The sequence below is a fragment of the Mastigoproctus giganteus genome, chromosome 12, assembly GCF_048544385.1.
Source record: "Mastigoproctus giganteus isolate SK-2022 chromosome 12, ASM4854438v1, whole genome shotgun sequence".
In the NCBI taxonomy this organism is placed as follows: Eukaryota; Metazoa; Arthropoda; class Arachnida; order Uropygi; family Thelyphonidae; genus Mastigoproctus; species Mastigoproctus giganteus.
Genome location: NC_143586.1, coordinates 12,888,718 through 12,916,475, shown reverse-complemented (window position 1 = coordinate 12,916,475; position 27,758 = coordinate 12,888,718). Strand labels below are relative to the sequence as shown.

Genomic DNA, 27,758 nt, shown 5'->3' with positions numbered 1-27,758 from the left:
ACTTGCTTGTTCTCAGAAGATTACCTGACTCGTAGGGGACCTTAATTATTTTAAGTATTTCTCCACAGGATTGGCTGAGTTTCGGAATGACAGACTCCAACACATGAATGTAAAATAAAACAATGTTTATTAACATATCATACAAAAACTAGTAATAGCATTTAGTCAAACAATATTTGGCTGGTGACTTGTTAATTCATTAACCTTTATATGTGTAAATATCTTGTTCAAACCCAATTGTTTCATCATCAGATATTCTACTCTAATACACATTATTATTCATTATGACATGGTGTCTCTTCATGTTCTTTACAGGGACTTCAATAGGTCGTGTCATACACTTTACATAGATTCTTCCCACTCTTCTTCCGAACAGTCTGTATAATAAACCAACTACTACCTGCCAATGAACTGGCTCACAAAAACCTTCAGAGTTCGTGTCTCAATTTGTAAGAAAATTTCATTTATTCAATAAGACACCTTTTCTGCAATCAGGTCAACAGGAAATATTAATCAATTCAATTTAACATTACCCTTCTGAACAGTTAATCCTCTATACCTTTATAATATCACTTATTAATTAGCCCCTACTTAAATCAGAAATACTCCCCACAAATCAACTCATAATAAATTGAAATTTCAACCTTCAATTTCATACATATTATAAAAACCTTTCCCAACATTAAACAATTCTCAGTTAACTATCATACCCTCTCCTTCCAGCAAGCATTTATATGAGGAGCTTCACTTCAAATTATAGGCTGCGTCCGTCTTAAATACATTACCCCTTTATTCATATATTCATTACTTAAATATACACATTTTTCTCCTAAAGTCCTCTCCTTAATAAATTAAGTACACCTATTTCGGTAAACTCTCTAGCACTTACGTGTTTGGCCTGGAACTTCCCTCTCTGCTCGGCTTCCTTTCATATCGGTCATTCAGGTACTGGAATGCGGGGGCGCTCATTTGGGGATCTCGGTGATTTATGGTGTTTCCCTACCGGGTACTGCACGGCTGGAATCAATCAGTGTTGCATACTCTTTACAGGTCAGCATTTCCTCTTCCGTGGATAGAGGGGTTTTTGAGTAGGTCAATGGTTCGACCACTCATTCGACTGGCTTTGCCTATATAATTCTCAGGGTGTGATTCTTCCTCACTATGGCTTCCATGTTTACAGGTGAACATTCCTACTGGCTGTCGGGATATGCAGAATTTCTATCACTGCTTCCATCTACCTCAGGTCTGCAGCTATCACCCAAACTAGACTGCTGCTCTGCTTTGTATCGTTCTCCAACTCCTTCAAATCATCCTCCAGACCGCTCCGAAAACTTCTTCCGAATCTCACGAAAACTTTTCCAGAATGCCACGAACTTCTTCAGAATCTCCCTCTCAAAATTCCCTCTCCTTTCTTCCTGGCCAATAGGAGATCTGCACATCCCTTTTCCTGTGTTCTCATTTGTCTCCTCTCCTCTTCCGTGGGCGGGTCTTCTTTACTCTTTGTGCCCCAACTTCCGTGAACCTCGAACATACGAGAACAATCTAGAAAGAGAGGCGGAAGTTCCGGTCAGCTGAGAAGCGTCACAGCTCCTCCCGTGACCTCACGCGCGCACACCTGGTGACGTCGCCCACCTCTAATGGCGTTTCACCGTGAAATTTTTTTAAAAGGGCCAGCTTAAGCACTCTTGGCCCTTTCTATGGTGCATCTGCCTCTGTCTTAATGGGGGATTTGTCATGGTATATTACTTTCACTCACTCGTCAAAGAACTTCTATACAAACAAGCTACTACTAAACAGAGAGTGACTGGAAGGTATTTTTGAATTCCAGTGTTTCTTAATCCATGTTGTTTGTACCAGAAAACCACTATTCGTACTACAGTTAAATTCTCATAATATTTAACAATTTTTATTAATTAATGTAAGGACAGGTCCTTACACCTATAATAGCCATAACTGGTCCACGAGGTAAAACCTAGTAAAGCGTAATCATTAGTCAAAGCAAAAGTAAAAATAAAACAATTAATCAACATAATAATAATATATATCAAGTCAATTATAGGTAATAGGACACATTTAAAGGGACTTTATCAAGGGCTAACCCTCTCAATATGTCCCCTACAATTAACCCGGCTATCAGTTTCTGATATCATCTGCCTGTTTAACCCGGTCAAAAGGTAATTCATTAGATAAATGGATCTGTATAGTTAAAGTTAGACAATAATTTTGTTGTTAACAGTTAATTTTGTTGTTAACTTGTTTAGTTAACTTTACATAAGTTATTTATTAATTTTCTATACTTTGTATATATATATATATATATATATGAAATGTGAAAACAAAGATGTGGAAAAACAGGAAAAATAAGGAAAAACAGTACGTGTACCTGAGTGCGCAAAGCAGCAAAACAGGATACATGTATATAAATAATATAAAATAAAAATATATAAAAATAAAATAAAAATATAGATGGAGAAGTTATTAAACACAAAATGCCGAGCCTAGTTGAAGAAAAAAGAGAAAAAGAATGTTAAGATCCTATAAAAAAAAAAAAAAAAAAAAAAAAAATTAATTATTAAGTAGAATTAAATCCGAATTAATGCCGAATTAACAGGCCAATTATATGTACAAAAGCTGAAAGAAAAAGAGGGGAGGGTGATAGAGATAAAAATTATAAAATAAAAATTATAAAATAAAAATTAAAAATTGGTACATAGATCAGGTATTTCATCAGGGGGCTACACCTGATCATGTACCAAACACTGTGTTTCTATGCAAACTCATGTTGATGGAGAAGCTGAAGAAATGAAAAGGAAATAAAAAGGAAATAAAAAATATAAAATTTTTTTTTTTTTTTTTTTAAATTTTTTATAAAAATTTTTTATAGCTCCAGAAACATGAGTGAGGTAGCCCCAACGCAGTGTATTTAGATTAATAAATTAAGTAACGTAGTGTATTTGGAAATAAATTGAATAACGCAACCGCAGTGTATTTAGATTAATAAATTAAGAAAATTGAGTAACGCAGTGTATTTGGAAATAAATTGAGTCGATAGTATGTAAGAACGCCAGTTTAAATCGAAAGTATGTAATAAATAAATAAATAACAAGGTAGCGGTATAGAAAAAGGAAGCAATGCAAGGTAGGGGAGGGAAAAGAAGTTAAAAATACAGAGGCGAAGATAGTGAGAAAGAGGAAAGTGAGAATGTCCGAATCACCCTCGTATTACACTAATAGTTCAACGGACGGAAAAACGAAGAGTAGAAAGTAGAAAGATGTAAAGAGAAGGAAAAGAGTTTAAAGGATACTAGGCAAGCTGGGGGTGTAAGTACCCAACCTCATAGAGAGGGCCTTGGCTGTGAGAGTGTTAGTAGAAGTGGAAATTAATACCGCTAGCTTGTATTGTATATTTTACGAAATAAAATAAAATAAAAATATGAACAGGAGGAAAATTAAATACATACGATAACTGGCAGAAACAAGTTGAGTGAAATATAATTAAGAAATGACAATAAAATATGCAATCATGATTAATAAGGTACAATTATGTGAATATGATTAATAAGAATGGAATGCAAACAGAGGGAAAACTATGACAACGATGGTGGAGTTGCTCAGAAGAGAAGAACTATGGGAGCCCTCTGTGGTCAAAATAAAATAGAGAAAATAAAAGATTGGACATAAATAATTATTGATATTAAATTACGAAAATGAAAAGAAAACTTAGGAAGTGAAAGAACACGAACATCGTTCTAATAGAAGTTATAATAGAAGTCATTATGTGTGATCACTTTCCAAGTGGTGGAAATACCACCATTCAAATGTACAACTATACAACTATACAAGTATCGAAATAACCCTAATCAAGGTGGAACATGGTGAAACCGAATTTTTCTTTAATGTAATCAGAGAGAATTTTTATAATAAAATTTAAGAAATTAATAGGAATGTCATTATTGCGAAGTTTGGTATAAAGATCATTTAATGCACCAGCGAAAAGTGATTGATTGCTACTAATATTAGCTAAACGGATAATCTGTGTGCAGATAATATTTTTATGAACCTTAATCGAAATGTTCGAGTTCCAATTTGTTAAATAGATAATATTAAAATTAAATTCGCTTCTTTTGTCAAATAGTTCCAAATTATGACGAAGAGGAGGACTATTTAAAGTAATACTTAAATCCAAAAAATTTGCATGTTGGTTGCCAAAGTTTTCTTTATTGAGAGTGAGTTCAGTTGGATATATAGATTTAGCAATATTTTCAAAATGAATGTTGAGAATAAGAATGTCATCAACATAGTGGAATGCATAAAAATTAAGGTTCGGGTTGTTATCAATAAATAGATGTTCGTAATAATGGAGAAATAGATTAGATACTATGCTAGAAATTTGTGAACCCATGGGAACTCCTATGGATTGTTTATAAGCATATCTACCATCATAGATATAATTGTTTAGGATACAGAGGTTGATGTAGTTATTCCAAGTGACCTCATCTGTTGATATAACGTTTTTGTATTTGAGGAACAATTGATGAAGTACATTAACAATCAGGTGATGCGGTAAGGAGGTAAATAAGTTGGTGAAGTCATATGTTTCAATACTAAATATGCTGGAATATGCATTGGAATTAAAAATTTTAATGATACTGTGGTTGTTGTTAATGATCCAGGTGGTAGGGATATTAATAAGGATAGTAGTTAACAATTTGAAAAATTGTTTACCTGGATGATAACAGCCACTTTTTTTGTCACTAGTGATGAATCTGAAGCTTTTTTGAGATGGCTTTTTTCAGGTTAACCTGAAAAAAGCCATCTCAGATTTACAACAAAAATTTATCATCACTCCGGTAGATAAGGCTTCTAATAACTTTGCTATCTTCTGCAAGCAATTTTATTACACCACCCTCAAAAAGGAAGTAGAAAGTAGTTCCACCTTTTTACGCTGTAATCTCGGCATTAATACCATCATCAAAAAAATTATAGCTTTGCATAAAAAATTGCATACCAAAATTCGCAATTCTACTTTGCCTTTCTTGTATATGATAGCCAAATTCCATAAACATCCAGTTAGCTTCAGATTCATCACTAGTGCCAAAAAAAGTGGCTGTTATCATCCAGGTAAACAATTTTTCAAATTGTTAACTACTATCCTTATTAATATCCCTACCACCTGGATCATTAACAACAACCACAGTATCATTAAAATTTTTAATTCCAATGCATATTCCAGCATATTTAGTATTGAAACATATGACTTCACCAACTTATTTACCTCCTTACCGCATCACCTGATTGTTAATGTACTTCATCAATTGTTCCTCAAATACAAAAACGTTATATCAACAGATGAGGTCACTTGGAATAACTACATCAACCTCTGTATCCTAAACAATTATATCTATGATGGTAGATATGCTTATAAACAATCCATAGGAGTTCCCATGGGTTCACAAATTTCTAGCATAGTATCTAATCTATTTCTCCATTATTACGAACATCTATTTATTGATAACAACCCGAACCTTAATTTTTATGCATTCCGCTATGTTGATGACATTCTTATTCTCAACATTCATTTTGAAAATATTGCTAAATCTATATATCCAACTGAACTCACTCTCAATAAAGAAAACTTTGGCAACCAACATGCAAATTTTTTGGATTTAAGTATTACTTTAAATAGTCCTCCTCTTCGTCATAATTTGGAACTATTTGACAAAAGAAGCGAATTTAATTTTAATATTATCTATTTAACAAATTGGAACTCGAACATTTCGATTAAGGTTCATAAAAATATTATCTGCACACAGATTATCCGTCTAGCTAATATTAGTAGCAATCAATCACTTTTCGCTGGTGCATTAAATGATCTTTATACCAAACTTCGCAATAATGACATTCCTATTAATTTCTTAAATTTTATTATAAAAATTCTCTCTGATTACATTAAAGAAAAATTCGGTTTCACCATGTTCCACCTTGATTAGGGTTATTTCGATACTTGTATAGTTGTATAGTTGTACATTTGAATGGTGGTATTTCCACCACTTGGAAAGTGATCACACATAATGACTTCTATTATAACTTCTATTAGAACGATGTTCGTGTTCTTTCACTTCCTAAGTTTTCTTTTCATTTTCGTAATTTAATATCAATAATTATTTATGTCCAATCTTTTATTTTCTCTATTTTATTTTGACCACAGAGGGCTCCCATAGTTCTTCTCTTCTGAGCAACTCCACCATCGTTGTCATAGTTTTCCCTCTGTTTGCATTCCATTCTTATTAATCATATTCATATAATTGTACCTTATTAATCATGATTGCATATTTTATTGTCATTTCTTAATTATATTTCACTCAACTTGTTTCTGCCAGTTATCGTATGTATTTAATTTTCCTCCTGTTCATATTTTTATTTTATTTTATTTCGTAAAATATACAATACAAGCTAGCGGTATTAATTTCCACTTCTACTAACACTCTCACAGCCAAGGCCCTCTCTATGAGGTTGGGTACTTACACCCCCAGCTTGCCTAGTATCCTTTAAACTCTTTTCCTTCTCTTTACATCTTTCTACTTTCTACTCTTCGTTTTTCCGTCCGTTGAACTATTAGTGTAATACGAGGGTGATTCGGATATTCTCACTTTCCTCTTTCTCACTATCTTCGCCTCTGTATTTTTAACTTCTTTTCCCTCCCCTACCTTGCATTGCTTCCTTTTTCTATACCGCTACCTTGTTATTTATTTATTTATTACATACTTTCGATTTAAACTGGCGTTCTTACATACTATCGACTCAATTTATTTCCAAATACACTGCGTTACTCAATTTTCTTAATTTATTAATCTAAATACACTGCGGTTGCGTTATTCAATTTATTTCCAAATACACTACGTTACTTAATTTATTAATCTAAATACACTGCGTTGGGGCTACCTCACTCATGTTTCTGGAGCTATAAAAAATTTTTATAAAAAATTTAAAAAAAAAAAAAAAAAATTTTATATTTTTTATTTCCTTTTTATTTCCTTTTCATTTCTTCAGCTTCTCCATCAACATGAGTTTGCATAGAAACACAGTGTTTGGTACATGATCAGGTGTAGCCCCCTGATGAAATACCTGATCTATGTACCAATTTTTAATTTTTATTTTATAATTTTTATTTTATAATTTTTATCTCTATCACCCTCCCCTCTTTTTCTTTCAGCTTTTGTACATATAATTGGCCTGTTAATTCGGCATTAATTCGGATTTAATTCTACTTAATAATTAATTTTTTTTTTTTTTTTTTTTATAGGATCTTAACATTCTTTTTCTCTTTTTTCTTCAACTAGGCTCGGCATTTTGTGTTTAATAACTTCTCCATCTATATTTTTATTTTATTTTTATATATTTTTATTTTATATTATATATATATATATATATATATATATTGTTCTGACAATTTCTTACCCTTTGAAAGTGTCCCGTTATTCAGAAAAGGTTGAAAAACACTGCTTCAGTTGTAGTTAAAAGTTTGGATCCATTTCAGATAAATTTTGAATACATCAGTACCTCACAATACCCTATACATTTCTGGCCAGGTGCTCATCATTACTACAACAAAGGGTTGTTGTAATAACTTCTGTAAACAAATTTTTTCAAAAGTTTTATATTCCATTAATGACCTAAATAATAAAAACTTAAATACCTATTTTGAGCCTACTGCATTATTGAGGCATGCTTACGATGAAAATATAAACTTTTATCCGTTGCAACAATAACAGATAAAAATAACATGCAACACAAAATGAATATTAAGAGGCTAAGTTAAAATGTAATCTTAGTGTTCACTGGAAGTGCACATTGAGCTGTCTGCCTGTATATCATTGCATACTTTTAATTTTATCACTGTGGTTTCAGTTACTGTCTTTTCACAACACATGGAAAGAACATTGGTTTAAGGCAGAAGAATTTTTATCCACTTATTTCACACTGTGGGAGTTAGTCTTAAGCAAGGGTTGCATGCAGCCTCCCCAGAGACACATGGATGAAAAATCCATATATGGTCATGTGCACACTGACCATAGAATACACACTAAAATCCATATAGGTCATATGCAAACTGACTACAGAATTCATGCAGTATGCAGAAACAGTTTGCTGACTCCTCATGGCCTTAATTGCTTTGTGAAAAGGCAACAAAGAGAAAGAACATTTCATTTCATTATCAGAATCATTTACATTAATTCTAATTCTTTTATAAATAATTTTTTTTCTGTCTCTCTCTACTCCAGGAAGGCAGGGGAGTTTAAAAGAGAGAATACAAGAATATCACCTTCCCACACACACGAGGCGCCTCCGTAGCCAGGTGGGAAGGAGCAGCAGTGCGTAGCACACGCTTCTTGATTAGACCGGGGTTCGAGCCCGTCACCACCAAATACGGAGGATGCGGAAAGGTCAGGGAATGACCACCGCATATCTCCCGAGCAATATGGCCTTAGTTGCTAATGCTCCTAAAAACCAAACAACAACAACAACCACACACACACACACACACACACACACACACACACACACACACACACACACACACACACACACACACACACACACACACCAACTACTTGGTTATGCCAGGCCTTTGTTAGACATACTTCTGCACTTAAGTAAAACAAAAGAATTCTATTATACTATATTAATATTAAGTAATTTTTTTTTTTTTTTTTTTTTTTTTAAATCTGAACTGTTTGTCCCGGTTAGGGGTCAGCGATGTAGATGGAACACTTTCACTTAGTCAGTTGGCACAGTCTGCTGGAGTGAGCCCAAGTTCCTGCATATACTGCCACATTCTGCCCCCAATTGTCATCTTCTGCCTGCCTCTCTCCTTCAACCTGGTACTTCGTAGCTAAGCACATGCTTGGTAATGTGGGTAAACCCGCGCCGCTGGACGTGCCCCTACCATCTAAGTTCTCCTTAATCTTCAAGTTGATGGGTGCAGTTTTCATCCCCTGTCTCATATCTTCATTCCACCTTCTATCTCTCAGGGTTATTCCAAACCTCCACGGCGCCTCCGTAGCCAGGTGGGAAGGAGCAGCAGTGCGTAGCACACGCTTCTTGATTAGACCGGGGTTCGAGCCCGTCACCACCAAAATTGGAGGATGCGGAAAGGTCAGGGAATGACCACCGCATATCCCGGAGCAATATGGCCTTAGTTGCTAATGCTCCTAAAAACCAAACAACAAACAACAACAACCAAACCTCCACCTTAGCATTCTCATTTCTGCTGACATTAAAGCTTGTTCTTATTTTCTTCTGACAGCCTAGCACTCCGAGCCATATAACATACATGGCCTTACCACCTGTATGTAAATTTTTGATTTCAGTTTAGTTGGCATCTTTTTTGTCTTTCAAAGAACTAGATATTTCCTGCCACTTGGCCCATCCAGATTAGATTCGACTTCAGATGTCCGGTTCATAGCTGCCATTTGTGTCTAGCACTGACTCAAGGTACTTGTAGTTGTCACTACAAGTACCTTGAAAAATTATATTGTTCTTATTAAGCAGTACATTGCCAATGCTGAGAGAGCCGTCTCAGTTGCCAAAGCACTCCATGTATTTTGTCTTGTTCCTGTTGACTTTTAGACCTTCCCGCTCAAGAACTGTTACCCATCTGTCTAGCTTCTCCTGTACTCTCTCTCTCTCGCAATTTGTCACTATGCATGGTGTCATCTGCAAAGAGTAAACTGTTAGAGCCATTGCTCTAAATGTCTCTGGTTAGTGTGTCATTATGATGATGAATAGAAACCAGGGTAAGGTCAGAGCCCTGGTGTAAGCCGACATTAACAGTGAAGGCATCACTAACTCCAGCTGCACTACGTACTCTAGTTCTACTATCCTGGATAAGCTTGACATAGGTCTCAGGAACACACACACACACACACACACACACACACACACACACACACACACACACACACACACACACACACACACACACACACACACACACCTTTTCCTCAGACACTTCCATAGAAGATTCCTAGGTACTCTGTCATAAGCCTTTTCTAGGTCTATGAAGGCTAAGTGGAGAGCTTGTTCTTTCTCCCTACACTTCTCTTGCAGGACCCTTGTTATAAATATTCCATCGGTAGTGCTTCTCCCCTTCATAAAGCCAAGCTGGTTCTTGGCAATCTGGTCTTGCAGTTTAACTCTCAGTCTTCTTTTGATAACCCTCTCTAACCACTTCATTGTCTGGCTCATTAGTTTGATAGGTCTATAGTTGTTGCAGTCTTGTATGTCTCCTTTCCTTTATGTATCGGTACTATAAGACTCTCCCTCCAAACATCTGGTATGTTGACTTCTCTCATTATTTTTTTTTCATTAGCCTCATCATAAATGGGATTCCTCTCTGTCCTAACCTCTTGAAAATTTCAATGGGTATCATATCAGGCCCTGCTGCCTTCCCTGACTTTGTACTATGCAATGCTAGCAAAATTTCTTCCTCCTTTATATCCTCAACGTCCTCATCATCCTCATCCCTTCGCAGAACTCTTTTGATCTCCTGTTTACATCTGTTTTCATAAGAACCTTACCAGTCTGATCTTTTACTACTCTTATCACTCTTATATCCTGCTGTTTGTTGAACCGTGTTCTGGAAATCTTGAACATCTTAAATTCCCCTTCCTTATTGTTCATACTATTATACCATCCTTCCACAGCTCTTTCCCTGGCTTTAGTTACTGCCTGTTTAGCTTGTCTTTTCTTTTCCTTGTACCTATTCTTGTTTTCATCAGTTCTCTCTCTCTGCCATTCTTTAAAAGCTGTCTTCTTGTCCTTCAATGCCTTCTGACCTCTTCACTCCACCAAGTTTCTTTATGTATTTTCTTTCCTCCTTTGGTCTTCCCTAGAATTTCTTCTCCTCCTTTCATAATCTCTATCTGGGCCTTGTTTCATATTTGGTCCACAGTCATCAGGTTTGGATCCTCCTCGAGTAATTTTATTATAAATATTAAGTCATTTTATTATAAACTGTTAAATGAACACATGAAGTTCAAAAATTTTTGTAAATTTTACACTTCATGTGCTCATTCCTATTTTCTTGTGGAAATTCATGTGCTCATTCCTGTCTGGACTAGATTACAAACAGTTCATGTCTGTCTTTTTAGAGTAAGTTACAAATAGTAAGTATTGTGTTACCTTAATGCTTGAGTAGTGATGAGGCAGAGCAGTTGTGGATCTGGGAATATGAAGCAGAAAATGAGAAACATGATCTGCATATGGATTTGGGTGAACAAATCAGGTAAGCAAAGGTATTTTTAAATGCAACAACTTTATAAAATCTAAAATGTTATAAAATCTAAAATCTAAAATTTAGGGCTCTAGCCCTAAATGTGCCTTAATAAAATCTAAAATTTAAATTTTTAGTATTAAAAAAAGGACATCTGAACTTTAAAAGTTAGTGATTAGTGTAGTTAATGCTGGAAGATATCAAAGAAATCAAGGTGATTTCTTTGAAGTGTACTTTTACTGAGTATATGTCATGTTTATACTCTAAGTTGTTATTTTTTTATCAAAAATTCAAGTGGATGGAAGGTTATAATATAAGCTATTATCATTTAAGTATGTAAAATTTATTTATCAATTTTCCTTAACCCTTTGGTATGTTCATGGACCTTTCATATTTCATAATCACCTCATATAGTAATAATAACCCTGCCCTGAAGAGAGGCCATATATTACAATCAAAAATATGAAATTTATTTTGATAACAATAGAATTTGTTTACCTATCATAGTGAAGAACAATGTAATTATAGGTGGTAGATGGCTTTCATCAACCGGTGAAATACCACCACTTTGCTTATTGGAGGCTTGAAGTGGTGAAACCCATGTTTAGTCTCTAGAGCAAAGTTTCCGGCATCCCCCTCCTCCCATACTTCTCCTTCAACCCTAACCCAAGCACGGTACTAAGTACTATAGGTTCTAATACCTCTCGTGTTTGGGGTTCACATAAAAAAAAAAAAAAAAAATTAAAAATGACACTGTTTTTGGTTAGTCATGGCACTTTCAGAGATGCCATTATTGCATTATTGTATAATTCCTGTAGTTATTCAGACATCAGTCAGGTATGAATATTTTCATACATGACTAATGATATTCATGAAGAATATGAATATCTTCATATTCATGTCTTCATGAATTCACCATTGGATGAATATCCTTGTGTATAATGATTCCTTTTTTCTAAAGATTTTATTACAACTCAGTGTTCATTTTTTTTTTCATTTATGCAGGCTTCAGTGACCTAAAAAAAAAAAAAAGAGTATCTAATTTCTGTAGCAGAAATGCCCAGTGGGTAAGAAATTATATTTGTTTACATTATGCTGAAACCAAAAGGGCAAGTTGAGTCAGAAAGCAAAAATAATATCACAAACAGTTGTGCATTACCTGATAGCCTCTTTTAATTTATAATTTTGCATGAACAATAACTACTCACTTTCAAAATCATTAAAATAAAAACTTTGTCTTTATTTAGGAAGGTACAGAAAGTTTCAGCCATTAACTTTGAACACTAATCAGTGCACAGTCATTGTTTCAGCATCAGTCTGTAAGGTCCTGTGACTACCACCAAGTTAGGAAAGGTCAAAGAGTTGCTGACCATTGCTTTTCCTGAATTGAATTTGTCTGACTTTGAAATTTTAATGGTGAATGTAGGTTGTAGAAAGCTCCTACTTGCAGCCCATCATGATTTTTTTTTTTTTATTTAATTTGCAAAAAATGCAATCAGCTGGCTTGAAGAAATGCTGCGAAAATTATTTTGATTTTGCTTTATGGCTTGGCATGCTCTGGGTTTTTTTACCTACTTGCAAAAACTGATGTGTTCAGAACTATGTGACCACAGTGTTTTTTACAAGAAGCTCAGCCAGTCATTTATTAGTTCAGAGATACATGCTTTGGGTGGTCAGGCCATTGTGGGGTTGCTGTCCTCAACTTTTGTCTATCAAATGTTGAACTACTACAATGACATGTTTTGAAGGTTCCCAGAAACTAATAACATTGAAGTGACATCCAGATTTCATCATCAGATCTCTGCAAGTTATTTAAATGTTTGGATTGATTTCATGAATTAAGAAGAACAGTGCCAAAATGGGATATGCATATAGCAATATACCAGTGGCTGGGAATCACTTAGCAGAAAATATACTTGGATTATACCAAAGGACTGAGACATATTGTCTAGGTTTTTGTGATAGCGTTAATATTTGTGATTACATGCATGCATTGCACATAATACTGGATGTTAAATTGTTAGTCTGTTCTTATTTTTATTCCTTAAATTTTTCACTCAATAATCAGTCAATTTCGTGTCTAATAAAATTTGTCAGTCTATTGTTTTTATCTAATGAACTTTTCCATTTCAAAAATTTTGATGTAGTTGTAATTTTTACCACAATTCAAAGAAATTTGAATTGTGGTAAAAATTACCACAAAAAAATTATGGCCAAAAAACTTACATTAGAAAAGATTGAATGACAGATGCTTTTGAACTTCACTAAATTTAACATCAGAAAAATTGATTATTTTTTAAAGTAAAGTGGCTTAGAATTCATGAAATAACATAAATTTTATTAATATTCACATTATATTTACTGTATTTGTATCTGATGCATTTTATGCTGTTTCTTCAGCTGTTTTGTTGGTTTTTATTGTATCTTATTGTAATATATATACACACACACACACACACACACACACACTGATATTATATAGTTAATTTCAACCCATAACTTATTATGCCTTGTGCATTTAGTCTTTAAAAAAAATATATATATATATGTGTATATTTATTTTTATTTTTTTATTTTTTTTTGATTAATCCCCATGATGAGGTTATTATGTGAGAAGGGATTATGAACTGACTCTTTTGAGTCAAGTATACAGCTATCTACTTATCCTAAATATCACAAAAAACTTCATTTAGGAATTCTCAAACAGGCATAGTAGGCAGGTGAAACTCTGCTGAAATTCTTCTGAAACTAGGTATGTCCAAAGTAGTTCATTCCTTCAAACTGTAATACAAGATAGTCTTTCAACATGGTTAAATAAGAATGTTGGTTAGCAGGTCCATCAAAAAAAAAAATTAATAAATAAATAAAATAAGGATGAAACAGATGATTTTCCACATCATAATGGTGGATATTATGATCTTACTCTTAGTACAGTAAAACCAGAAAAGGTTCAAGGGACCAAAATATGTCCATTTCAATTTAAATAGGTTTGAAGTACCTGTACAAGTTCAGTCATATTGGTATTAATTAATCAAGAGAAATTTTTAGTTATATACTCATATGAACACTGTGCAGAAATATTGTAATTCTTATTTAAAATATTAATAATTTTTTAGTTTCGTAGTTGTAGATATTTGCGAATAGACGGTAAACACATTCATTTAGTCAATAAGAGAAAGATAACATTTGTGCTTTGGAGAAATTTCTTCTATGTGATAACAATATTACTAGGTTTTGTTTTTAGCTGTATTTTGTTAATTATGTGTTGTACATATCTTTGAGAGAGGGAGAGAGAGAGCGAGAGAGCGTGCATGCATGCACGTGTGTGTATCTTTGAGTGAGTGAGTGTGAGCAAGCATATCTTTGAGCATAACTATATTTGCTCAAATAAAGTTTGATTGTTGAAACGTACTGAAATTTCAGCCATTAGCACTGAACTAACAAATAATGCTCAACAGTTAGTTTTGAGAGGGAACCTGTCAGGTCCTTTGCAAGCACCTTAAGGTTAATACAGAAATGAATTTGAAAAGAAAAAAAATTAGAAAGAACGATAAAAGAAAAAGACTAGAAATTATATTGTTCAAAAGACATATTTACCAATATAATTTATCTAATGTATGTTGAATCTTTACTGTATTATGTGACTGCATGAATAGGAAGTATATTTTTGATAAGTCATGATTTTTAAATAAATAGGCTGATTAATTTGGGTAATAAACTGTACGAGTCCTCACCGTATGTACTTTTTTTTTTTTTTAATAATTATTTTAACACTAACTTGTGCATATTTCATATTTAGGTTTCGAGTTGTAGATGAAACTTTTGTTGATACCTCACCCACTGGTCCAGAAATTAGTGAATTATCAGAAAATGAGGAGAAGGAAAAGAGAATACCATATTCATTAACAGTAAGAATTGCTTTTAAATTGACTATTTCATATAAGAAAATTAGTTTGGGTTTCTGTTACTTTAAGAAAATCTCAATAGCCTACTTTTCTCGTGAGAACACCTGGTGGGTAATTGTTTTCTCTTAGGCCTTGAAGACTTTTTCTCCCATAGGAGGACTTCCTGAGATCCAGTGTCCTGTTTATTCCCTAAGATTTTATATTTGTTTCCCCTGGTTCTTGTCTCATCTACAAAAGGAAAACACACCTTCCTCATTTATTTTACTCACTCCCTTCAACACCTTCACCTCAGTCACATCTCTTCTTAGATGTTTACAAATGTTGCACTTCACACCTTCTAAGCCATTCTTCATATGGTATTGATTTGCACTCATCACTAGTTTGGTCACTTTTCTCTGAGATCTCTCTAGAAGTTCTGTTTTTTTTTTAGGTGTGCCCTCTACACCTGAATACAATATTCCAAATATGGGTTAACCATTTTCTTGTATGGTGAGAAATAACAGTGTCCTTCTCCTTGCTAGCAAAAGTCATATGAATCATAGACAGGATACAATATGCCTTCCAGGTTGCCTGTTTACCATTGTTTAACATTGACAGATGAAAGGTATAGGTAGCAGTAATACCATTTGGTATCATGTGGTACTACACTGAGGGTAGTAAAAAAATTAAAAGACCTGGGGGTAATTGTGCAGTCAGATGCGAAGTTCTCTAAGCAGTGTAGACAGGCTGCCAGGGCAGCTCCTGGGGTTTTGCCAATGATATAACAAGAACTTTGCTAGCAGGATAAAGAGGTGATTCTCCCATTTTACAAGGCAATAGATAGGCCTCATCCTGAGTTTTTTATCCATTCCTAAAATGAGGTCTGGAGGCTTCATTTTAGGAATAGCTAAAATATGCTGAAATGGGTGAAAAGAAGGGCAACAAGATTGGTGGGGGTGGGGAGTCAAAAGGGTGATTTTAGGATTTTAGCAAGAAAGGCTTCAGTTCTGCAAATTGTATTGTGTGGAAACTTAGTTTTTACCTCTATACATCTAAGTACTTTTGGTCATATAGTTAATATATGCATTAATTTGATAACGAATGTAGTTTTTAATTATTGTTTTATTTCATTGCAGAATATTCATATTAAATTAAAATGCAGATACATGCATTTTAATTTAATATTCTTACTGAGTACTGTGAAGATATTTTACTCATTCCATTTTTCTCCCTCCCTCTTCATTCTCCATTTAGGGATCCATAAGTGAAGCAGGACTTGGTTTACTGTCATGGTGGACATAATGTTTACAGCCAACTGTACTTGTATATAATGTAAGATTTAAATGTAAATTAAATAAAATGAATGATATAAAATTTGTTATTATCTAATTCAGCAAAACAGTTTTATGACATCCATGGCTTTCATCATTTGAAGCTAATTAGAAAAAGGATTTTTTTTAAAATTTTGTAATCCTGTAACTTGTTAACTTCTATTACGATACACGAAAATGATAAATTTCCATTAATAAAGTTTATCTGATCAATGTTTTTACAAAATAATAGTAATTTAGAACTGAAAAGTTTCATGTTAGGGGATTCTTAAAAATAATTTATTTAGACTGGTGGATACAATGAATGATATTGCTTCTGAATTAATTGCTGTTATGGCTCAGAAACCATAAAACACTTTTTTCATTTTGACAATATATTTTTCAAGCGTTCAAAGAAGAAAATTGTCAAAAATTAATTCAGTAGTGATTTTATTCTAGATCACAGTCATGCAGCACCATGATCTGAAGCAAAAACATGATCGCACAGCATCCAACATGTGTCCAACTTTGTTTTTCATTTTGAAAAGAGTTGTCAGTTTTTTGAATTCTGCTTGAAGTATGCCAATGTTTTATTTTTTTGTAATGAAAATTTTGAAAATTTAAAAATGTTTATTTATATACATATATTTTTTAATGAAACAAAACATATTAGTTGTGGAAAATGGGGGAGGGGTCTACAATCATAAAATGTATATGTGAAACTAATACCCACTTCCATTTTATAGTTCAGAAAACTGTTAAGATCAAAAATCCAAACTTATGCATGCAGACATAAATGTTTTGTCATATAAATCAAGGAATAATGGATAAATAATATTTGAACAAAAAATACATTTTGTACCATAATGAAACACAAAAGAATAAGTATCTAATTTTTGTAGAAGACATGTCAGCAACAGGTGAGCAACATGTTTACATTATGCTGAAACCAGAATTAATATATTGAAGCAAAAGGCAAAAATAGTAGCTAGTCTAGCAGGACCTTGAGAAGTACTTTACACATGTAATCTCATGTAAACATTAATTGTTCACTTCCAGAACTCTTGAAATATAATTTTTCTGTACTTAGGAAGGAATTGAAAGTTTCAGCTGTTAGTATTCAACCAACAGTTTAATGTGTGGTAGTTATTTTGGAGGGAAGAGGAGTTGCCACAGGGTTAATGAGGGAGGTATATTTTTATTGATAGGCAACACAAGAACCACATGACACACAAATATAGTTCTTCAGGCAGCACACTGCAGATAATTGGAATAAATTACCTGCCAAGATGGCTCAGTTGGAATTTGGTAAGGTTTAATGTGGAATTGGATAGTCACATTTTTGACAATGGGGAAATTATGAATTGCGTAGAGGGGAATTTTTTTTTTTTTTACAAATGCATTAGTATTTAAATGGTTAGTATTTGAAGTATTATTAGTATTTAAACTATTCAAATACTACTAATAATAAAATATGGTATAAAGCTGGTGGTGTTGTGTTCCATTCTCCATTTATGAGCTGTACTAACAAAAAGAAGGCCATTTTGGTCTTGGCCTAATTCTGCATTCTATTCTGTTTATTACAAAGATGTTAAATTAGGTTGAAGTTGGTGCTCCATACTGTCTACTGTTTCTGCATTTTTCTCTTCAAATCATATATATTTAATCCTTGCATTGTGATTGTAGTGTTGTCATGTTGGAAGGTCTAACGGCTGTTTACATAAAATTTACCACAGTGTAGGGCAAATATAATTTTCCAGAACATCAGTGTAGTTGTGTCATCATGGTTCCATGCACTGTGATTGGTGGACCTAGTCCATACCACGAGAAATACCCCTAGACCATTCTTCCTCCTTCCTACTTCACATTTCGCACAGTGCACTCAATAGCAAATGTACTTCAGACATTCTCCATATCAAACATCCATCAGACTGAAAGATTATTTGTTGAGCAGAACTAATTTCTGTTGATCCACAATCCACTTGCGCATGCCTTGCACCACGAGACAGCTGGTTGTCTCATTTCATCATTGGATTTTCTGTAAATGTGGTAATCAGCTCTCTCAAGTATGTAAGATGCCCACTGGTCATATTTTATACCTATCTCATTGAATGATTTTTTGAGGTGGTGCAGAGTAACAGAGAGGATGGAGATGGGACAAAACTGTTGAAGTGTTCAGGTGGCTGAATGTGATTGGTAATGCTATAAGCAGACTAAAACCACTTGCAAAATATAAACTGTTCCCTGAAGACCTGTCTGAAGTTGCCTCCATGTTACTTTGACACTAAGGTAATGGTTATCTGGCTTATCTGTTAAGCATCATAAAGATGCCATAGTGCAGTAGCTTGTTGCTACTTTCTGCGTATACAAGAGAGCTAGTATTAAGGCATGCTCTCTGTAGTAACTTTCATGAGAAGGGTCTTTGTCTGACAGTGCTATGTTCCCTTGACCCCTATACACAAAAGAGCTGATTTAAATTGGTTCCTGTACTATGTTATCTGGAACTAGAAGTAATAGGCTATGGTGTTTACTTATGGGTTGAGTTATAGTCTTTGGTCAGAAGACGCAGTGCCCTTATGTTAAAGGAACAGGGAGCCAGGTCCATCTTGCTAATATCACAGAAAAAGACATCTTTGGGGATTATAGCTTACAGCTGGTTCTAAATGAGTTCCCTTTAGGTCCAGATTTTCTTGTTATGGATAGTAATTTATATCTTCACAAAACTCTCATAGAGAACCAATATGTGTAGAAGACATGTATGGTGGGGGGTGTCTATAGCCAGTATGTAATGACAAGACAGATTTTCCAGCTTGTCTTGCTTGTCCAACCCAGGACAAGCAAGACAAGCCAATCCCAAGCATGCATGGGATTGGCTTGTCAGTATACTTTTACTAACATAATATACAGTTGTGTGATACAGCACCTAACACTTAACAACTGATCCAAATATTGGGGAACTTTCTATGGAGATGTATTCCTCACCTAAATAAAAATGGAGGGATACTCCATCCTGCTGGAAATTGAAACCTCTGTCATATGGGTCTCAACTTCTTTTCCTTGTGCTGTAGCTGCAACTGCAGCATAAGGAAATACTGTCCAAGTAAGAAATTTTGTTACAGTATTCTTTTAATTTCACAAAATACATTGACCTTTTTGCATTTTTATGTTCATTGCCCATGAAAATACTTGGATTTTGTATTCCCATTATGGATATTATGCTTATTTGTCACTTTAGTTGTGGAATTTAGCCTCATCACTGAAACTGTTCTTGTTATAAAATTGTTTTGTGAATCCATACGCTGACATATGTCAATGTGAAGTGGACTTGGACCCTGTTGTAATTAGATAAACATGGTTATGTTTGAAGACTTATGAAAAAGAATACCAAGACACTCCAGTACTAAAATAAATTATTGCACTACTGAGGGTGAGTGTTATTTGGTCCTTTTTTATTTTCTGATTTTATTTTATTTTAATATTGGGGTGTCTTGGTATTCAGGTAGGATTCTCTAATTCTAGCATTAACTTGATTTGGGGTAATTAATGTTTCTTTTTCTTAATAGTCTTGAAAACATAACCAAGTTTGTCTAATTGTAATAAAGTTAGTTACTTTTGATGTGGACATGACATGGTCGGTGATATTTTCTTTTGTTCTTGCCTCCTCTTTTTTGTTTTTTCTACATTCCCTCTTTTTTCTTTGAATTCTGTTCTCTTCTGCTCCATTCATTCTTTAGGTTAATGCTCATGATCACCCTCATCTTTTTAATTTGGTTTGCATTAATTATTTGATGCTAATTGATATATTTATTTGTGTTAATTTTGTTTATTATGTTTTGGTTTAATGTTTATTTGCATATTTATATTTTGTTTATTGCATTTGCTAATTTCACATTTTCATTTCTTTTTTGTGTTCAGATCATATAGGGCGCCTCCATAGCCAGGTGGGAAGGAGCAGCAGTGCATAGCACACGCTTCTTGATTAGACCGGGGTTCGAGCCCGTCACCACCAAATATGGAGAATGCGGAAAGGTCAGGGAATGACCATTGCATATCCCAGAGAAATATGGCCTTAGTTGCTAATGCTCCTAAAAACCAAAACAACAACAACAACAAACAGATCATATAGGGACATCCATTTTCATTGGATTGGTTATTGGTCAATTACTGATACATGATCCTTTTCAGAGTTCACAGGTGTTGATGTCCCTTTGAAGAGGTGATATTTGTGAGTTCCCTGTCTTTGGTTAATTTTATTTGGAAGGCACTCATACTTTGTTTTTTGTGGGAATGCATTTGTGGGACATTGTGTACTTGCCACTGAGGATGAATGTCACCTTCTCTCTTTCTCTCTCTCTCTCTCTCTCTCTCTCTCTCTCTTATTATGTTATTTTAATGGGGTGTCTTATTATTCAAGCAGCAATAACCTTACAATCAGTGGCGGGAATCAAAAATTTTAAAAACCAGTTCTCTATTACCATACCTCCTCTCCCTCTTTTCAAGGTAAAAAAGAAAAATCAAACATAGACCAAAAGTAGTGTAGCTCGCATGGCGTTCAGTGTGAAACGGCCTTTAGGGACCAGTTTGGCGAACTCGAGAAATTCTAGGAACAGGTTCGGGCAAACCGGCTGAATCTCACCACTGCTTACAGTAATCTTAATTGTAGTAATTGTAAACTTGTTTAGTGGTAATTAATGTTTCTTTTATATAATTGGCTTGAGGACCTGAACTTTTTTTTTAAAGCTTCCTGCACATATATGATGAGCTGCCTTGGAAACATATGGGGAACATTGGTCAGGTTGAAAGTGTATGACACATACAGTGGCAATGAAAAGTGCATTCCAGGATACTATTATCCTACAGACTGTGAGATTGTTTTCCATTTTTTCATTGAAAATTGCATTGAACAGCAGTTGCAGACTTTGTTTAATCAGGCTGTAACTTGTGTGTACACACACATACATCTGCACACTGCATGCTCACCACCGGTGAAATCCAGTGTTTCCACTCTGTGACTACTAGTGCCCTAGTAGTACCCCGAATCTCTGATTACATGTAATGTCAGTGGGAGGTGTAATAGAGAGACAGTATAAAAACTTGAAATTTTCACCAATATAATTTCCTTTGTAGTGTTGTAACTTTTATACATTGGGATTAAATTTTGATTTTGACTCACCCTGTATAATGTACGAGGACTTTTATATTGTAGAAAATTTTTAAAAAATCGTATGTTGATTTTTTGCTTTGATAAGCAAAAATAAATATTTTTGAATTCGACTTTATAATGCTTCTGAATAACACCTGTGAATGTTATTACATTCACGGGTGTTAGCAGTGCAGACAGGCTGCTAGGGCAGCTTAGTTTTGTCAATGATATACAGCAATTTTGCCAACAGGGATAAGGAGGTAATTTTTCCACTGTATAAGGCAATGGTATGTCCCATCTTGAGTATTGCATCCAGCTCTTGAAGGATGCAGATTTGTTAGAATGGGTGTAGAGACGATCAACAAGATTAGTGAGGGGAACAAAAGGGTACTTTTACCAAGGTAACCTTCAGTTTTGCAAACTGAAATGTCTGGAAACTAGACACCTGTGAGGAGGACTGATTAAAGTGTTTAAAGCTCTGAATGGATTGAGATCAACACACATAAAGGGGGGGGTGCAAAGTTATATTGATGTGTAGAAATTTGCTTTTTGCCAGAGGGTAATTGAAAAACTTTCATCTGTTGTCGTCTAAGTGGGTAGTTTGAATAAATATAAGGAAGAATTAGACAAATTATTACAGGGTATGTGGAAACTATATATATTTTTTTATTTTAATTTAATTCATTAATTAATTTATTTTTTAGCTGATGCTGTATAAGCTTCTTCCTTGCATCATTTTCCAACACTAAAACAGTAAAACAATTAGACCTGTAAGAGACTCCTGATTCTTGCTTTAACATGCTAAATATTAATTTTTGCAGTGTTTGATATCTTTGCAACTTTTATTTTGTATCACATCAATACTACTACTACTATTAATTCTAAAACAGCAAAACAATTAGACCAGTGTATGATGCTCCTAGTTATTGCTTTACTAGATTAAATATAATTTTTTCAGTGTTTGATATTGTTACAACTTTTATGGATATAAAAATACCAAACAAAGGTATAAAATTTTATTTTTATAAAAATACCAAACATAAAATTTTATTCAATATTTGTATTTGTTGTTTTCATTGCATCAACTAATATATTTAATTTTATGTCATTGCATAAAATTTTATTTTAAGTTTTATCTTCAGTTGTTACTTACTTTAATTTTTGTTTATCACAGCAAGTACTTCATTGTTGTTTTATTTATTTATTTTTTTTTTGCTACTAAATTTAGAAGTAAGGAACTTCTTAAATTTTTAATTTAACAAGCTACTTGCTCTCACACTCTGGTATAAGTCATAAGTTTCTATACAGAAACTTTGTTAGCAGGGATATGGAGGTGATTATCCCTTTTTACACTTCCATGGTTAGACTGCACTTTGAGTATTGTATACAGGTCTGGAGGTGTCACTTTAGGAAGGATGTAGATCTGCTGGAACAGGTGCAGAGAAGGGCAGCCAGATTGGTGAAGGGAACAAAAGGGTGCTTTTTCTTACCTAGAAAGGCTTTAGTTCTGCAAATTGCAGCTTCTGGAGATCAGCCACCTGCAGAGTGATTTGATTCTGATTGAGAAGGTTAAGGCCTTGAATGGATTGAGTAAGCTGAATGTGAATGGCATTCTTCCTCTTGCTGAGACTACACACATGAGGGGACATAAGTTGAGGAAGGATGGTTACAGGATAGCTGTGGAGAAGTTTTCCTTCAGCCAGCGAGTGGTTGATTATTGGAATAGGCTTCCATTTGTTGTGAAAGATGGTTTGAATAAATTCAAGGAAGAATTAGACAAATTCTTGGAGGGTATGGATGGGAGAAGTATCTTGTAGTTTTTTATCCCTTCTTTGTTGATGCTATATAAGCTTGCTTTCTTGCATCGTTTGCCACTACTACTGCTATATGTTATAGGCTCTGCAGCATTGTCCAGCCTTTCTAGGCACTGCAGTTGATAGTGCTTCTCTCTCTCTCTCTCTCCTTCCCTCTCTGATCACACGTAATGTCTCTGTTTGATTTCTGTCACTCATTGAGGTTCAAAAATACCTATTATGGGCAGTGAGTGCATTTCCTATTGGATCTGAATTAATCAATCTTGAGCAAAAGTTGTACAGGTTTCTTTCTTTTTTTTTTTCTAATGTTGCCTTAGAAAAAAAAATCTAAACAGCCCAACTGAATACACTGTCCATCATAATCCACATGGCTCATATTACTGTATTTTGTACTGTAATACAAGTTGTCCCTAAATTATTGACCACATTACAAATTATTATATAATAGAAACTACAAGAAATATTGGGAAACTTCTTTTTTTTATCGGAAGGGATGCCGACCGGGCTAGCCAGGTGGGTAAATTGTCTGCCTGGTAACCCAAAGCCAAAGGTCGTGGGTTCGAATCCCACCTCGGGCTTGGATCAGAGTAAAATGCAAAAACTTTGGGAGGTGCATTATGGCCACAGAAGCTGATGTGCCAACAACTAAGGCGCCTCCGTAGCCAGGTGGGAAGGAGCAGCAGTGCGTAGCACACGCTTCTTGATTGGACCGGGGTTCGAGCCCGTCACCACCAAATATGGAGGATGCGGAAAGGTCAGGGAATGACCACCGCATATCCCGGAGCAATATGGCCTTAGTTGCTAATGCTCCAAATAACAAAAAAACAAACAAACAAAGCCAACAACTAAAAAAAAAAAAAAAAAAATTGGAAGGGACAACTCAAAAAGTTAATAAAATTTTGTGTCACGTGTTTTCTAGTATTTGAGGTGTCAATGAAGCATTTGCATCAGTGATTGGCTCGCGAAGTTCATCCAGATTTGCAACAGATATACAATACATCCAATCCTTCCATAACCTCCAGAAAAAAAAGTCCAGTGGGGTTATATCCAGTGAGTGAGGGGGGGGGGTCCGAAAATTGGTCCTCCCTGCCCAATCCATCGATCTGGAAAATGCTCAGTGAGAAATTGTTGCATAGTCCAAGCCCAGTGAGGAGGAGCACCATCTTGCTGAAACATAATGTTTGGCTGATGTTCTGCCATCTATAACAAAATGCCTTGGCATGTCCAAGTAATTTCTACTGTTTACAGTAGTCTTAACAAAGAAAAATGTGCTAATTACCTGATTATGGGAAAGGACATTCCATACATTCAGTTTTGAGGAATCCCATTTGTGCCCACTAAAGACATGAGGGGTTTCACTGCCCCAGATCCTGCAGTTGTGGCAGTTGACCTTACTAGACAGATGGAAGGTGGTCACATCACTAAAGACAACTTTGTGCAGAAAGTTATTATCATTTTCAATCTGATTAAACATATCCATAGCAGATGTTTTCCAATGTAGCAGATCATCCGGTTTCAGTGCTTGTGTAAGCTGGATTTTGTATGCATGAAGTTTCAGATGGTGGTGGAGAACCTTGTGAATGGTCAATTGGGGCATTTCTGGTTCTCTGCTAGCATGACAGATAGATTTCCTTTGTTGTTGGCTCTACTAATGCATTGCTCTATTGCACCAAACAGTTAACTAACCATCTTAGGCTGGTTAATTTGTTTGGGGATATGATGAATTTCAATTTAACATTATGACATGTTTTTTTAGTTAAATAATTTTAGTTAAATCATGTCAAGGAAAAAAATTATAACCACCTTTGAAATGTCAATGCAATTAAAATAGTTTTCCTCTTATGTACTGTACGTTGTAATTTCTAACTACTTGATACTTGTCTATGTGATCCTGTTTCAAAATCATTAGAATGTTTGTTTTTGCTACCATTTTTAGTCAAATCGTATTGACTAAATGTATTTTAAAGCAGCAAGTTTTAATGAACCTAATTGTAAAATTTTAAGTCACATTACAATATTGTTATTAACATATCTTTTTTCATGTGATGTTTCTCTACCAGTCATTTCATTACTAATGTCTTCCTCACTGTAAAGATGCTTCTTTTAAAGATACTAATGAGATGTGCAGTGAGTTTTACTAAATCTTGCAGTGGCATGTACTTTCAGGTTTTTTAAAAAATTCTCTATTGTGGTTTCTTCCTACTTTATTTGGATGTATTAGGATGAAAAATAAATTCATGTTTGAAAAATGGTATCTCCATGCTAGTGTGGCAGCATGGAGACACCATTCTTTAAACAAACATTGTTTTTTTCCGCTAATCAAGTAATGTTTATATCTTTAATTACTGAGTCATTTTCAAAGTTTCTACTCCCATACATTAGTAATTTTTCTGAAAAGTTAACGTTTCTAAAAATGTAGGAAAAACATTATAAAAACAGATTTCATGGATGTGGAATGTATTTTATTAATTCAGAAATATATTTTTTATTTTTTTTTGGAAAATATTTTGCAGAATTATTTTTTATATTTCACCATAACTTCAGAGAAATGTGGTGGTTTTCAAAGGCCAATTATTTAACCAGTATTCTTTTAGAGACAGTATCTTATTATGCACCATAAGCAAAGCAACAAAACAATACATTTCTGAAACAAGTTTCTTTCCACTGTTCCTAATGCCCTTGCACCATAAAAACTGAAATCAAATCAAATCAAACTGTTTATAATGAGGGTAAAATTTCAGTCATATTTTCAGTTATGCTAATTGCGTAAGTATTTGTCCCTTCAACTACTAACTTTATGACTCCTGTAAACATTTTCAAAAAAAAGTTGACTTCTTTCAAATTACTACATTTATTAGGAAATGCTTCCCTAATTCCTGAATTGCTGCCCTCAAAGTTGTATATTTTAAGATTGAATTCATTGCAATGGCATTTCATTTCATACGTTATCAGTATCTGTCTCTTTGTAGCACACCCAATTTCTCCATCAGAATCAGAAATTGCCTCAGCATACCAAAATTCCTAATTGCTATTAATGTAATCATGAATCTGATGTCAAAGATTCTAAAAATGCTGTCACTTTTAGATCTTTGACATTAGATTCATGATTTTCATATACTTCCAGTTGTTGCATAAAACATTTTAATAGCAAGGAAACTGCAACTTGCCAGATCTACCTTTATTGGTTGTTTATACATTATGGCACTGTAATTCTTCAGAATCATATGGTATGTTCATGGTTTATTATGAACATACCACGAATTCTGACCCGATATTTTGTAGTTGGTGGTTTATTTGACCACCAACAGATTACAGCACCTATCTGTAAAGTTTTATCTGTTCAACTATTCGTTATCACAGTACATGTTGGCTTCTGTATAGCTGAGCGCAGTCTATTGGTGTTGAACTATAATTGAGCACAGTACCTAAAGGCTTAACATACTGCATTTATGTTTAATCTGTAACTGGGCATGCCAGTGCTATTTTGTTCCTCACATGTACACTGTTAAATGGAGCAAAAAAGTTACACCACTTATAGCCTTTAAATTCAGCAAAATTGCATTTTTTATGCCATCTTTATTTTCGATCTATTATGAACACAACTGTGAAAAATTTATTTTAATATTTAAAACATGTTTTAAATTACTTTTTGAAAATAAAGCACCTTTTGCAGCATTTTAAACATTCCCTTATTATCTTGAACATCAAAAAAATCCACATTTTTTGACAATTGAATACCAGCAAGACTCTTCCACGATATCAAGCCATAGAGTGCAATGAGAGATTCTGTCATAAAATGTATAAAGAGCACACACACACACACACACACACACCAATAATTTGATTCGAGATACCACTAATTTTAAATTCTGTTTTTTTTTTCCCAGCAAATGTGTGTAATTACTGAGAAGAGGCATAACTTGGTCCAGCATTTTTCCTGTCTGTGTGGTAATTAACAGAGATTTTTGGAATTTTCAGTGGAGAAATTAAAGGAGATTTTCCATAACTTTTGTTGAAAGGTATTTGGGACTAGAGAAGTGCATGAAATTGCTGAAATTATGCAGACTCACAAAGATCATGTGCACTCAGTTCTAGGTTAACAGTTGTTTATTAAATTAAATTTAAATATCCTCAAGGATAGTGTATATTCTTTTCAATATAATTTACAGCTTTGTGGGATGAAACCTACTTTTGTGCACCTGTATTTTATGGAAATGATTAAGATCAGTAAATGTGCTCTAAATCATGTTTATTGTAACAGCCAGTACTTTACAGAACTTGTCATGTAGAAATTCTGTATAAATACAGTCAGACTAGCATGAACAGACTATTT

At 34.2% G+C, this 27,758-nt stretch overlaps 1 protein-coding gene across 1 annotated transcript in view; it reads left to right on the top strand.

Annotated features, from left to right (window-relative positions):
- Positions 1-27,453, top strand: part of Polr3H (RNA polymerase III subunit H) — a 38,383-nt gene extending 10,930 nt beyond the window's left edge. The window contains exons 6-9 of the mRNA XM_090386226.1: positions 11,200-11,286; positions 15,074-15,182; positions 16,413-16,490; positions 27,313-27,453. Coding sequence (XP_090242352.1) covers positions 11,200-11,286; positions 15,074-15,182; positions 16,413-16,460 — 244 coding nt within the window. The 3' untranslated portion in view covers positions 16,461-16,490; positions 27,313-27,453. The remainder of the gene's footprint in view (positions 1-11,199; positions 11,287-15,073; positions 15,183-16,412; positions 16,491-27,312) is intronic.
- Positions 27,454-27,758: the final 305 nt, after the last annotated feature.